The 13,524-nt window shown below is 44.0% G+C and overlaps 1 protein-coding gene across 4 annotated transcripts; it reads left to right on the forward strand.

Moving 5' to 3' along the window:
- The first annotated feature begins 941 nt into the window (after nucleotides 1-941).
- Nucleotides 942-13,219, forward strand: LOC128404109 (asialoglycoprotein receptor 1-like). Of its 4 annotated transcripts, none has more exons than XM_053369431.1 (8): nucleotides 942-1,018; nucleotides 3,596-3,694; nucleotides 5,317-5,427; nucleotides 7,593-7,691; nucleotides 9,160-9,246; nucleotides 10,359-10,510; nucleotides 11,807-11,916; nucleotides 12,951-13,219. In XM_053369431.1, the coding sequence occupies exons 2-8, from the start codon at nucleotides 3,610-3,612 to the stop codon at nucleotides 13,102-13,104; spliced, it is 798 nt and encodes a 265-aa protein (XP_053225406.1). In that variant the 5' UTR covers nucleotides 942-1,018; nucleotides 3,596-3,609; the 3' UTR covers nucleotides 13,105-13,219. The 4 variants fall into 4 exon arrangements, with proteins under 4 accessions (XP_053225406.1, XP_053225408.1, XP_053225407.1 ...); XM_053369433.1 differs by having other exon boundaries at nucleotides 5,323-5,427; XM_053369432.1 differs by lacking the exon at nucleotides 942-1,018 and adding an exon at nucleotides 2,978-3,115.
- The last annotated feature ends 305 nt before the right edge of the window (nucleotides 13,220-13,524 follow it).

Raw genomic sequence — 13,524 nt, forward strand, 5'->3', positions numbered from 1 at the left:
AGTCTTTATTCCTTAGCAAAACACAACATCTATAAATCTCCTGGCGACAGTTCGCCCATGTTGCTCCTTTCCGGAGCTAACACGCACACTGTGTGTGTCTTTCTCTCTCTCTCTCGGAGATACTGACCACTCCCACTTCCGTGTTCTAAACACACCTCTCGGAATGTGAGGCGTCATTCAGAACTTCTTAACCCTGTAAGTTCTGACTCTCTCAACAGAGAATAGTAATAAATGCCTTGGAGTTTTATGAAAGAAATATCAACAAACCATTTGCAATGTTCTTTTGGGACCCAGAAAAGGCTTTTGATAATATATCTTGGGTCCTCTTAAGAAAAGTAATTGAAATCATGGAATTTGGAGAAAACAGGAAGAGCTATTACTGCCATATGTTCAGAACAATATGCAAATTTAATAGTAAATGGGATACTTTCCGAGAAATGTAGTTATGAAAGGTGCAATAGAAGGTTGCCTACTTTCACCACTATTGCTTATTTTGGTTGTAGAGACCTTATGAAGTCAAACTTCGGTTGCCAAATGCCTCCATTTTGGAATGTTTTGGCTCCCGAACGCCGAAAACTCAGAATTAAGTCTTCCGGTTTTTGAACGTTTATCAGAAGCCAAACGTCTGGTGTGACTTCCGCTTAAGTGCAGGAAGCTCCTGCAGCCAGTCAGAAGCCACGCCTCAGTTGTCGAAGATTTCGGAAGCTGAACAGGCTCCTGGAATGGATTACATTCAGCAACGAATGTTTGACTGTAACGATAATAATCTTTTAATCTTTCAATGATAATATATAATTATAAAATTATTTATGTCTACAACTGCAGCAAGGATTGGAAAAATAAGTAGCATAACAGATCTGAAAGAAACATTTTGCTGGGTTTATGCTTTATGTAGAATGCTAAATGGGAGGAGTTCTGGAATCCCTGACGTCACAAGGGAGGTGGTTCTTAGCCAGTGGGAGGATGTAGCACCCTTAAGAAGAAATTAGAGAAGAGATTGGTATATGACAACACCAAGGTATCCAAACAGAAAAAGGTCTGGAGGGTGGAAAACATTCATTATGAGCTGTGATATTTCTAGGGTCCTATTCCAGGGCCAAAAGGTCACAAAGAGGGGAATTGATCAGGAGGTTTATGAAACTACAGATCGTTTTTCTCTTTGAAATACTAGAACTCAGGTTCATCCAATGAAACTGAGTAGTGGTACATTCTAGGGCTGTCTACAGGTGCTCTCTTGCCAGTGCCCCCTAATGGCTATTTGGCCAATGGCAACCACCAGACAAGCAAGAGGTTCTTTAGATTTCACTGGACAGACTCTTAGGTGGAGACAAATGTTTATTAATTGGTAAACATTAGCAAAGAAATTCATCAGCAACATAGAATGGAGTCTAATATAAATCCAACAGCAATGGCAATAAACTACAAAGTTGCAATATAACCAATAAGCAAAAAATCTTAGGCAACAATAATCGCAATACAGATAGAATAGGTACAGTTCTACATATCTCCCCAGCTGATGGAGATTTGAAAGACTTATCTGGGACACTTCAGACTGGCTGATGGTTGTTCTCTTCACATTCTGGGCCCTGAAGATGGAGCTGTTCCACCAGGCCTTTGGTCGGGGTTCTGTCTGACTCATTTTCTCTTTGTATAAGAACAAGCACGAAGGAGACTTCCCAGCCCGCTCACAGGTCCTTATAATATCAGTCGAAACAGTTGGTCCTGGCGTGTATTAACTGCTTTCAATTTTAACTTTAGGATCATCATTTGTCCAGTTTTAATTTTAATTTATTTGAATTAATTTTTGGATGCATTTTAATTGATTGCTTGTTTTATGCATATTGTATTGTTTATATGATGTTAGCTGCTCTGAGCCCGGCTCCACCTGGGGAGGGAGGGGTACAAATAAAAATTTATTATTATTTATTATTATTCTGGAATGGAACATAGAACAATGTATCAAGATCTCCCTGTCTCCTTCAGTTGCTGGCCCTTATATAGTCCATAGCTTAGGTCTCACGCCACGCTGGCAACAGATGTAATTCATGATATAATTACATTCCCATCCTTTGATGTAATTATGTTCCCATCCTGTGTGGCCCTCATCCCACCCCCAAAGCCGTGGAAGAGGTGCTGACCATGGGAGGCCCAGCAGGCCTCAGGCCGTGCCACCCGCATGGCCCCAAACCAGCCCCGATGCCAGGAAGGAGGTGCCAGCCACGGAAAGGCCTAAGCCAGCCCCACCGTGGCCCCAGTCCCCTGCCTGGCCCCGAGGAGAAGCCATGAAGGTGAGGAACACTTACCTCACCAAGAGCGAAGTCCAGTGATGCATCCAGTAGGAAGAAAACAAAGCCCGTTGTCCTGCCGAGATGGGGGTGGGCGACGGCCAACCTGCACAAGGTGGGTGGCACCGGGCCAGGTTAGACCCACGAGGTGTCGCAAACCCCACCTAACTCCTAGAGGGGGTGTGAGCGGAATTTATGCTCCCATCCTTTCACTTCTCAAACAGCCACATTCCTTATATTAAAGCTGCAGCTACATTGGAAACCAGGAGCACCATATTCTGTTTTATTCCCTGGCAATACAGGTGCCCTGCTCTGATTCATGGGCCCAGTTTGTCAATCCAAATCATGATCAGAAAATACAAGTCTTTGGCAATCCCATTTGCTAGCTCAGATGAAGAAGAAGAAGAGAAGAGGAGTTTGGATTTGATATCCCGCTTTATCACTACCTGAAGGAGTCTCCAAGCGGCTCACAATCTCCTTTCCCTTCCTCCCCTATAACAAACACTCTGTGAGGTGAGTGGGGCTGAGAGACTTCAGAGAAGTGTGACTAGTCCAAGGTCACCCAGCAGCTGCAGGTGGAGGAGTGGAGATGGCTTAAAAAAAGGAATTAGACAAGAGCCCTCTTTGTTCTTTCTTTAAGCCACAGCATCAGCTGTCAGGTTGGGTCTTTGCAAACAGAAAACAAAATGCCACACCTGGAGAGCCTGTGTAACAGCTTCCCCTCTGCTTCTTTTCCAGTTCCAGCTCCAAAATCTTGCTAGATTCAATTGGATTTATATGCATCTCACTGAGACTGGATCTTGTACTCCATCTTTTCTGATGATCAAGAGGTAGTTCTATAATTAAATGTATATACCTTCCATCAAGGGTGGGGAACCCTCCAGATGTTATTGGTCTACAATGCCCATCGCCCTTAACTATTGACCATGATGCCTGTGATGGAGGGCATTGACACCCAGGAACATCTGAAGACCTCATAGATCCCACACAATCTGTCAGATGGTGAACATCTTACTGGAGTTCTGTAAACTAGATGTCCAGGAGTTTAGTGAGGGATAGGGTGCAAAATATGAATGTGCTATATTACCTGAAACAATTTTCAAAAATGCCTTGGAATCCATATAGAACATCTCTTTTGGTTTAAAACTGAGACTGATCCAGCAGAAGAAAAAGAAAGGTGTTTCAGTTATATTGGACTCAACAACTTCTTGACTGATGGTCTCATACTGATAGACGCCACTCTGTACCTAATGTGTGCATAGTGTTATTCTACATTTGTTGTTGTCTTATTCTAGTTTGTTATTCCACAGACAAAACTGAGAGGATGGGGAAGCCAGCGCTAGCAAAGCGTGCAGCATTCAGAAGACATGCAGTGTCCAGAAAGCGTAAAAGAAAAGAAAAGGAAACTGGTGATCTGTATATAGCACAGTCATATGGGTTGAGGTTTCTCATAAAGTAGAGGAATGCACAGGAAAGGGAAGTTGATGGAGAGACAGGCAGGGAGTGGAACCGGTCATGTTGTGCCAGGGAGGAGTGCAGAGAAAAGCCCACACAGCTCTTTGGGTGCCAGAGGTCCACTAAGCCCCATAGAAACCCCAGGGGTGAGCCCACTCTTTGCTGCTGGCTGTTGTGTTCCTTTAGTGTTTGCAGTCAGGAATGGCTGTACAATTAGGCAGAATGAGGCAGTTGCCTCAAGTAGTAGGTGCTGGGGTGGGTAGAGATGTGTAGACCAGGGGGCAGCAAACTTTTTTGGCAGGGGGCCGGTCCACTGTCCCTCAGACCTTGTGGGGGGTCTTGAATTATTATTTTTTTAAAAAATAATGAACGAATATTTTGAAAAATAATAGTGAACGAATTCCGATGCACACTGCATAGAATTAATCCGTTCCAGACTTTTAAAAACAAACCCTAAAACAATTTAACATGTTTTTGCAATTTAACATGAATTTTCCTATCTAACGAGACCATTGAGCCATAAAATGAAAGCAATAAACAATGTACTGTACTGTAAAATAAATAAGGCAGTATTGTAGATGATAAAAATTAAAATTAATTTTTTTTTTCTTACCTGCACTGATGATAGTCATTGTTTGGATGTGGGGTCCTCACCTGGGTTTGGTGCATAGCTGTCAACTTTTCCCTTTTCTTGCGAGGAATCCTATTCAGAATAATGGAATTTCCCTTTAAAAAAGGGGAAAGTTGACAGCTATGGTTTGGTGCTGCGTTGCGGCCTGCTGGGCCTCCTGCTGCTGGCACCTCTTCCGCGCTTTGGGGGGGGGATGGGGGCCCTCCTGCTGGCAGTGGAGGCCAAATCGCCACTGCACCGGTGGCAGGACTGTGGGAAGGTCTTTGGAGGCCCTCCCACCTTTCGCAGCCATTCCACAGGCAGGGATTATCTTGGCGCTGCGTTTCATTGGTAGAGCTGCTGCGGCATCAGCTCTACCAATGAAACACAGCGCTGGGGTGAGGGATGACCCTGGCGCTGTGTTGGCTCTACCAATGAAACACAATGCTGGGGTCAGCCCTCATCCCGGCGCTGCGTTTCACCCTCAGACTCTCGGAGGGTCCTTAAATGGCCATGCGGCCAGGATTTACAACCCTGTCAGGCCTGACTCGGCCCGCGGACCATTGTTTGCTGACCCCTGGTGTAGACCACACAAACTGCACTGCACCTCCTCAGCTAGTCTGCTGCCCCATCAGCAGCATAGAAATAGGAGCCAATGGCCAGCCCAGCTCAGCTTGTGTATGTGGAATTGTGTGTATGGAGGGAGCATCTTGTCATTTGCCTGGGGGGCAGAAAGTAGTATCAAAGGCTACTGTCTTCTGATCCAGACATTGGTCAGAAAAGTTTCCTCAAGCAGCGAGGCATCTCGGCTTGCTTCTTCCACCTGCTTATCCTCCCAAGTGCCCACTCCTTGAACAGTTGAGTGTCTCTGGCTGATGGCTGCCACAGCACATGGAAACCCTTTTCCCTGGGGTGGGAATGGTATGTTGGCTATTGATGGCTAAAGTAAAATTTTCTTTCTTCAAGCATCAGCTTTTCACGAGTTGGTTACTTACTTCAAATCTCCAACGGGTGAAAGATTTCTCATACTTGAGATTTTCATCATTGCTGCCTTGACACTGCTGATTTACATGCTATGTAAGTACATAATTGGCGTACGCTGATACTACTGTCATGGGCTTTGCTTCAATGCCAATAGCATTTCCAAAAAGAGATGGCAGGATCCACCTTCCCTTTACCCCTTTCATCTCTCTTTGATTTCCAGGGGTGAGTTACAGCTGTCACCCAGTGAGAGCAATGACACTGTTTTGTTCTCCCTGAAAAAGTGAGTTCCAGCACTTGTAAGAGAGACATAGGCTAGCACAAGTCCCTGGGACACCCTGGACAATTCCCTTTCCCGGTTTGCAATTTTCTCCTCCTTTCCCAACTAATCCTCATTTGCTGTAGGAGAGCCCCCATTCCTGGTTTCGGCACCCTGCCCTGTGGCGTTCCCAAAGCAAGGAAGAATTGGAATCTGATTAATAAAATACACACAAGGCTTCACCAGCAAGACTCTGGGAGGAGTGTGTATAATAATAATAATTCTCTCTACCCCTCGGCCCAGGTCGTTTTATTCACAAAATAACTTTTTACACAGTGCTCCTAAGAACCAATCCGATTTCCTCTGAGCATTTCAAAACCCCCACATGGGGACAAAGTTAAAAGTTAACTACAAAGAGCTAATTTGAGCATGCATAGTAGTCCAGAGTAAATAAAAGAGGAAGCAAGGAGGAATGCTTTTAGGAAACCCCAGAGGTCATAAACAGGAGTAAACAGGAGAGGAAGGATAAGGTAGTATTTACCATCTCCTTGTGAACAATTAACTACTTCAAAGCTTCTGTAAAGGGAATTGGGGGTTGCTTGTGCGTAAAGGGTGCTGCAGCTCTAGGCAACGTTGCCTGGCTAAACCTTTCCCTGGCTGGACAGCCCTTTCTCCATGGCTGTGTCAGTCGCTGGCAGAATCCGTCAGTGGGCATTTTCTGAACTTCTTCCAACATAAAAACTCTTTGACCCCAAGTCTCCTCCTAGCCTCCCTGCGCGGAAGTCTCCTGCGCAGAGTGGGCGTGCCCAACGGAGGTCCTGGGCTCTCCCCGCTGGTCTCTGTGGAACAGTCTTGGAGCCCTCTCTCCGCAGTTCCCCCTTGCTTCCTGGTGTCCCTCCTATTTCCTTCCTCAAAGGAAGTTTGCTCTCTCTCCCTGCTGGTCCCTTCTCCTGCATCGTTAGGGAGCCTTACCTCCACTCTAGGCTCCGATGGCAGTTCCCTGACAGCTACCTTCTAGCTTCATGACCCAGGATGCCAGATGAACAACTGGCCTGTGTTTAGAATGCTGATACGTGCCTGTCAGGCAGAGAAATATCGGAGACACAGATCAGAAATCATATCAAAATGGCTCAAACCCAGTCAATGCAATGCTTTCATTGCTGACACAAATGGCTTGCTCCATAATTTCTATAACTCCTCATAGCAATCCCACCTGATCATTACATGGCCTCTGCTAGTGCTCCAGTCCCATGAAGGAAAGAGCTTGGGGAAAACAGGCTGGGGAGGATAAGGCCATGGCCAATGTGGGTGAGTCCAGAGCCTACCTAAATATCAAGATATACGCAGGGCTTTTTTTCAGCTAGAATTAACCAGGACTCAGTTCTGGCCCCTCTCAGGTGGGTGCCCCTGCCATTCTAAGAGAACAAGGGAGGCATTCATGGTGTGCTCCGGTGCCTCTTTTTCTAGTAAAATAGCACTGGATAGATGAACACATGGCCTATTTGCCTAGATAATTCGTTTTTAAAGGGCACTCCAAAGTAAGCAAAGCTCAGGGGGAGGGAACCAAATGACCAAGAATTTCCATATTTTAAGCATGAGGCAGCCTGGCAAATGCAAGTCTGTAGGACAAAGTGGGCAGGTGTATCTAGACACCCCAAAATCTAAAGCTCTCTAAGGAAGGCCAACCATCTGGTGACAGAAGTAGCAGGCCAAATGGACACAGGACTTCAGACCACCAGGACAGCTTAAATCAAGGCACGGGAACCCTCAGTCTAAGGGCTGAGAGCAGAAAATATTAATAGAAGTCATTTTCATGTTATTGTTGATTTGATTTTTTATTTGTCCTTCTCCATAAGGTCCCGGGGCATGTTTGTTGTACAAGTCGGCAATTTAAATTCAATATTAATGGCAGTTTGAAACCAAGTATCCCCTTCCCCAGTTTATCAGACTAGCGTGCTAGAACACAATTTCTTCCTTTCTTTTCTACCTACTTCCTTCTTAGATCAGAAGGAACTGGAAAAAAGACAGGAGTTTCAAATGGCAGTGGATATGATTCGAACCGTTCTGGTTGGGATTGATCCAGTCTATATAGACAAGGAGGGTAAGCATTTTATATGAACATCCACACTTTTGCTGTAACATGTTTAAATTAAACAGAGTTCAATTCTTGTAGTTCACTTTGGGATTCAAATTGTGTCAGCAAAACATATATTCAGTGAAACTCATCACCCAACAGAGTTTAGCAGTTTTTCATTGCTCAGCAGGAAGAAAAGCAGACAGTTGTGATTCTCACATCTCCCCACTAGAAATGCTGTCCTCCCCCATCAAACTGTAATTCACAGTGTTTGTGCTAGTGCAAGATTTTAGCACTAGCACAAGGGAATGTTCCCCCCAATTCTCCCTGCATGCCATCACCAAAGCCGCTCTCCTGGGGGGACGGGACTTCAGAACAGATTGGAGGGGAGGGGGCTGAAGATTGCATTGCACAAGGAAAAATCCTTGCACTGACATTATGTCCTACTTAGCTCTATGTGGGATGCAACCCAGAATTCAGCAGAAAAAGAGTTTCGGTGCTTCTATTTTCTTAGATCTCTCAAAGCATAACTGAAAACTGCAAAGTATTCTTTGTATATTTGGCTGTGGGACTCGAGGCGGGAATTGATTTGTGACCCTGTGATTCCCAGTAGAAAAGGAGGACATAGGAGGGGAACATTAGAGATACTTCATGAGCCACTTTAATAATAATAATAATAATAATAATAATAATAATAATAATAATAATATAGTAATTTATTATTTATACCCCACCCATCTGGCTGAGTTTCCCCAGCCACTCTGGGCGGCTCCCAATCAGGTGTTAGAAACAGTACAGAGTTAAATATTAAAAACTTCCCTGAACAGGGCTGCCTTCAGATGTCTTTTAAAGATAGGATAGCTGCTTATTTCCTTCACATCTGAAGGGAAGGTTTTCCACAGGGCGGGCACCACTACTGAGAAGACCCTCTGTTTGGTTCCCTGTAACCTCACTTCTCGCAATGAGAGAACCACCAGAAGGCCCTTGGAGCTGGACCTCAGTGTCCGGGCAGAACGATGGGGGTGGAGACGCTTCTTCAGGTCTACTGGACCGAGGCCATTTAGGGCTTTAAAGGTCAGCACCAACACTTTGAATTGTGCTCGGAAACGTACTGGGAGCCAATGCAGATCTCTCAGAACCGGTGTTATATGGTCCTAGCGGCCACTCCCAGTCACCAGTCTAGCTGCTGCATTCTGGATTAATTGCAGTTTCCGGGTCACCTTCAAAGGTAGCCCCACGTAGAGTGCGTGGGAATAGGATAGTGGATTGCATGGGTCTTTGGTCTGATCAAGCTGCAGGATTCTTCTGAGGCTTTTCATTGGTGATCTCAGCCACAGAGAATCAAGTCTGCCCTCATATTCAAAAGAACCCCATCCTGGAGCTCTGCTTCTTGTTTCAGACTTGGGTGTTTTTAAGTGTTTGGAAATGTTTTCCTGATATTTGCAGATTGTTATTTCAGATACTCCTGCCTTAAAAACTGTTTCAATTTTTTTAGACTTAGAAATACTTGCTGCAGCTCAAAACATATCAGAGGAACTGCGGTATTTTGCCAACAAAAATGATGAACTGCAAAAAGAAATTGGTAAGCTATCCTACGATGCTGAAGAATTGTAGTGCAATGGGAACCTGTCCTGAGTCTGCACCAGCTGAAAGCCCCTCCTCTAGCTGAAAACTCTTAGAGCCACCCTAGGGAAACATCAGAGATATTCAGATCAGCTCTCCTGAACTGTTGAGATTTAGCTTCTATTGCGAGGAAAGACAAGCCCGTCATCAGAAAGAAGCCCTCATGCCCACTCACACAGTGAATTGACCCCTTGGCCACTGAATACATAATTGGTAAAGCGATTATAAAATTGTCTATAAAGCTTTAGATGTAAAAGCAAAGAATGGGAATGAATGCCTATTACCTCACTTGTACATAGAAGCAAGCTAAAGATGGTCAGCAGCAAAACACACATTTTGTGAGAGTTGTATAATGCCATTTCCCCTCTTTCACTTTGTCCTTGGGAAATATCATTGCCTTTAAAGACATATGCCAAAACCAGGCCTAAACTGAAAAGGATCCAGAAAATCCTGATTGAAATGGATCTAGAAAATCAGTTTCCTCCAAGAGCACCTGGATCTGGTCCACAACCACCCGCTCAAGAACCTTGCCCAGGAAGGGGAGATTAGCAACTGACAGTCAGTTACGTAAATTTTCTGAGCCCAGGGAAGATTTCTTAAGGAGTGGTTTTACCACTGCCTCCTTCAATCTAGGGTTCCCCTCCCCGCCTCCACAGAGAGCCCAGAGAGAGAAAGAGAATTTTGATAAGCCACAGCTACATCCCCTCCCCAATCTTCAAGTCTGCCCTGATGTTGTCCTGAGTATCCAGGTGGAAACAAATAGGTGAGGCCCCTGAGGTTCAGATAAGGCCTGTTAGGGGACGTAAATCTTTTCTCTATTCCCTCAAATAAAAGGTTCTTGACTGCACTCCCAGCTATGCCCACCCAGGTATTTACTGCAGCATCAGCATGGGCTGAAGAGTTAATGTTGTTCTTGTTTTAATCTTCCTGAGGCTCCTAGATATGTTATCACATGGGCACAGAAATGAACTTAACAAAAGTAATTGAAATCTGCACAGACATACAAGGTGGTTTCCATTAAATTCCCCATTTCTCTCTCTCTACTTCCTCCATACATGGCTTGACTCAAAGATATCCTTACTGAAAACTTGAACGATGGCTGGCTTATATATGAAAGGACCTTATATTGGTTTTCTAGTGAGGTAGCCTCATGGATGGATGCCCAAAAAAATTGTGAGCGGGAAGGCGCCAACCTCATTTCTGCGGAATCAGTGGAAGAACAGGTGAGCATCAAAGCTGAGTATAGGAAAGGTCTTCTTGAGCTAATGGGCTCCTATCATCACTATCCATTTAAGAAGGTTACATTTACCTGTATGCAGTCAAGACAGCAACTCCGTCAGTCAAGCCAAGGGGTGGGTGAGGCAGGGAGCAGCTGCTACCATCTGGGACTAACTAAGGTTTCTTGGAGCTGCTGAGCTCTAATAGAATGAAGCTGGCATTCAGGAAGGAGGTTTTGAAGGGAGTGAAGGAGGAGATACTTGAGGGGCATCTATCCCTTGGCTTGCCAGTAAATTCTTCCTCTACTCTGTGAGATGTACTGAGTGCTTAGAAAGAAGGCTTTGCTCACCACCCTAACCCTCTGGCATGCCAGTATCATGGAGATGACTCCAGAGGAGCTTGCAGGGTAGATCCAGTGTGGTGTAGTGGTTAAGAGAGCCAGTGTGGTGTAGTGGTTAAGAGCGGTAGTCTCGTAATCTGGGGAACTGGGTTCGATTCCCCGCTCCTCCACATGCAGCTGCTGGGTGACCTTGGGGCAGTCACACTTCTTTGAAGTCTCTCAGCCTCACTCACCTCACAGAGTGTTTGTTGTGGGGGAAGAAGGGAAAGGAGAATGTTAGCCGCTTTGAGACTCCTTAAAGGGAGTGAAAGGCGGGATATCAAATCCAAACTCTTCTTCTTCTTCTAGATCCCTCTCCCAGATCCCTGGCAGAAGGGCTACTGGGGTGCTACAGGGCATAGACATGGGTGAGACCCCATCATCATGCCATTAAGCATACCACAACCAGAATGATTCCAGTGTCTCTGGAACCAACCAACAAGCATGGATGCAGAAACTGGAGTATTTGCCACACAGGTCACTGTCCCACTAGATGGCTCCAAGACCAACTGTCCTATGGCACAGTCATTAACAGTATTTGGAAATTTTAACTCTGTGTCATGACTGGAATACATATGTAGCCAGTCTTGGTGAGGGCAGGTGAAGTTACCCTTCACTACAATATTTCCTCTTTGGGATGCTTCCTTGATTCCATCATCATCATTCATCATCATCATAATGTTGATCAGGGGGACAATACCACATCCACTGTATGAAATGATTATTGGTGATGGGAATACTATGTATAGTTTTGATCACTGCTTCCAAAAAAATGTGGGTAGGGTTTTCAAAGGTGACACCTGTTCCTTTTAAAATGTGTTTGTTTTATGCCTGTTGAATTTCTGTAAAGGGCTGTAGTCTCCCAGAGAAAAGGACATTGTCTTAAAATATTTTATTTGTTCTTTCTCCACCCCTTCCCTAGCTTTTTGTGAGCACTGAAGTACAAAATCTTAAAAAGGTTTTTTGGATTGGAGTCTTTAAAGACAAGGGAGGGACATGGAAATGGCTGTCAGGGAAGATAGTTTCAGAAACGTAAGTTTTTGAAGAAATATTTGTTAATGACATACGTTCCAAAAAGTTTTAGATTCTGATTACATAATTGATCCATTTGCTCTCCAAATATATTTTGCCATGCACTTTTCTCTACTACCAAAGATCTACATATGTATTCCTCCACATCATTATCCAGGTGAGTGACTGCTTCTTCTCACAAGGTTGGAGAGGCAGGAAGGCTGCTCTTCCTGCTTCTCTAAACAAGTGAATGTGCTGATTCAGAAGAGGGTGAAAACATGCTTTTAAATGGTTTGTGCTGCTTAGCTCAGCTTCAACGGGACTTGTAGGAACCTAAAGCTGAGCAACACTCTCTTTAGGAAAATATTTCTACAGTTTATTATCGTTATTATTATTAATTTTATTGAAGTTTTTATCTCTACAAAATAACAGAAAGAAAGGTTTACACATATGTACATGTTAGTAAACAAAGCATGCCACCACCTCACAACCCACCACCACCATTGGTTCGACATAACTCGAAATGTGAGTTAAAATCTGACTTCCTTCCATCGTTGCTTGACCTTAATTCTATAACTTATCTTTACAGTTGTGTTGTTATATTGTATTTGACAAATATTCTGATTTTACTTGCATTTGTAACCTTTCCCCCTTACAAACTTTGTTCTTTACATATCAATATTTCTGTACCAGAGCAGTGTTTTTTCGTATATTCATTCATGAAACTCCATTCTTTTATTAAATTTTGATTTGTTTGACCTCTGATAGCTGCCGTCATTTTGCCCAATTCAACAAATTCAATAAGTTTGATTTGCCTGTCTATTATTGTGGGTATTTTGTCTCCCTTCCAGTTCTTTGTTATAAGAACTCTTGCGGCAGCGGATGCATAGAAGAATATCCTTTTCTTATTTATGGGGATGTCATTTGTTATTAATCCCAGAAGATACGCTTCTTAAAATATACGTTTCCAAGTAATAGTAGAAGGCATGGGGAGTGAGTGAGGAAGTAGACATCCAATCTTGATCGATCAGTGCTGCTGTTTCTTTTCTTTTCAGCTACTGGAATTACTATGAGCCAAATAGAGAACCGAACCACGACTGTATTGCAATGTCCTTTGATTGCTACTACAACAAATGCTGGATGGCAGTAAAATGTGATCTACCAATAAACTATGTTTGTAAGAAGGTGCCTAAGGATACTTGGCTCTAAGAAGACACCTTAAGATGAACGTAACTGGATCCCATGATCACTACACAAAAACAAAACCAAGAGATCACCCACCCCACTGTTTTAATGCACAATCCACACTCTGCCACCTACATTTTGGGACTCTCTGGCAGCAGCCCTCAAAAACCAGCTTGAAAAGGCCTTATTCTGCAAGCTCAAATGTAGATGACTACAAAAATAAAGAATGGAAGGATCCAATCATAGCCTGTTTTTCGTTCAATGCATTTATTTGCAATGCACACCAATATTTGTTTTCTTACTCTGTGTGTCTGATGCCCCATTGCCTCTTCTGATCTGCATGGACACTAACTTACAGGGCACATAAGGGCAACTGGTGAGTTCATAGCCTGGGGGGTGGACACCGTAACTTTTTCATCCCCGGTGGTAGAATCATAGAGTTGG

The sequence above is a fragment of the Podarcis raffonei genome, chromosome 16 (genome assembly GCF_027172205.1).
Source record: "Podarcis raffonei isolate rPodRaf1 chromosome 16, rPodRaf1.pri, whole genome shotgun sequence".
NCBI lineage: Eukaryota > Metazoa > Chordata > Lepidosauria > Squamata > Lacertidae > Podarcis > Podarcis raffonei.

Coding starts and splice junctions, on each gene's coding strand:
- LOC128404109 (XM_053369431.1), top strand. CDS start 3,610: ATGGGGAAGCCAGCGCTAGCAAAGCGTGCAGCATTCAGAAGACATGCA. Junction 10,511..11,806: donor CGGAATCAGTGGAAGAACAG/GTGAGCATCAAA, acceptor CCCCTTCCCTAG/CTTTTTGTGAGCACTGAAGT. Junction 11,917..12,950: donor GGGAAGATAGTTTCAGAAAC/GTAAGTTTTTGA, acceptor TTTTCTTTTCAG/CTACTGGAATTACTATGAGC.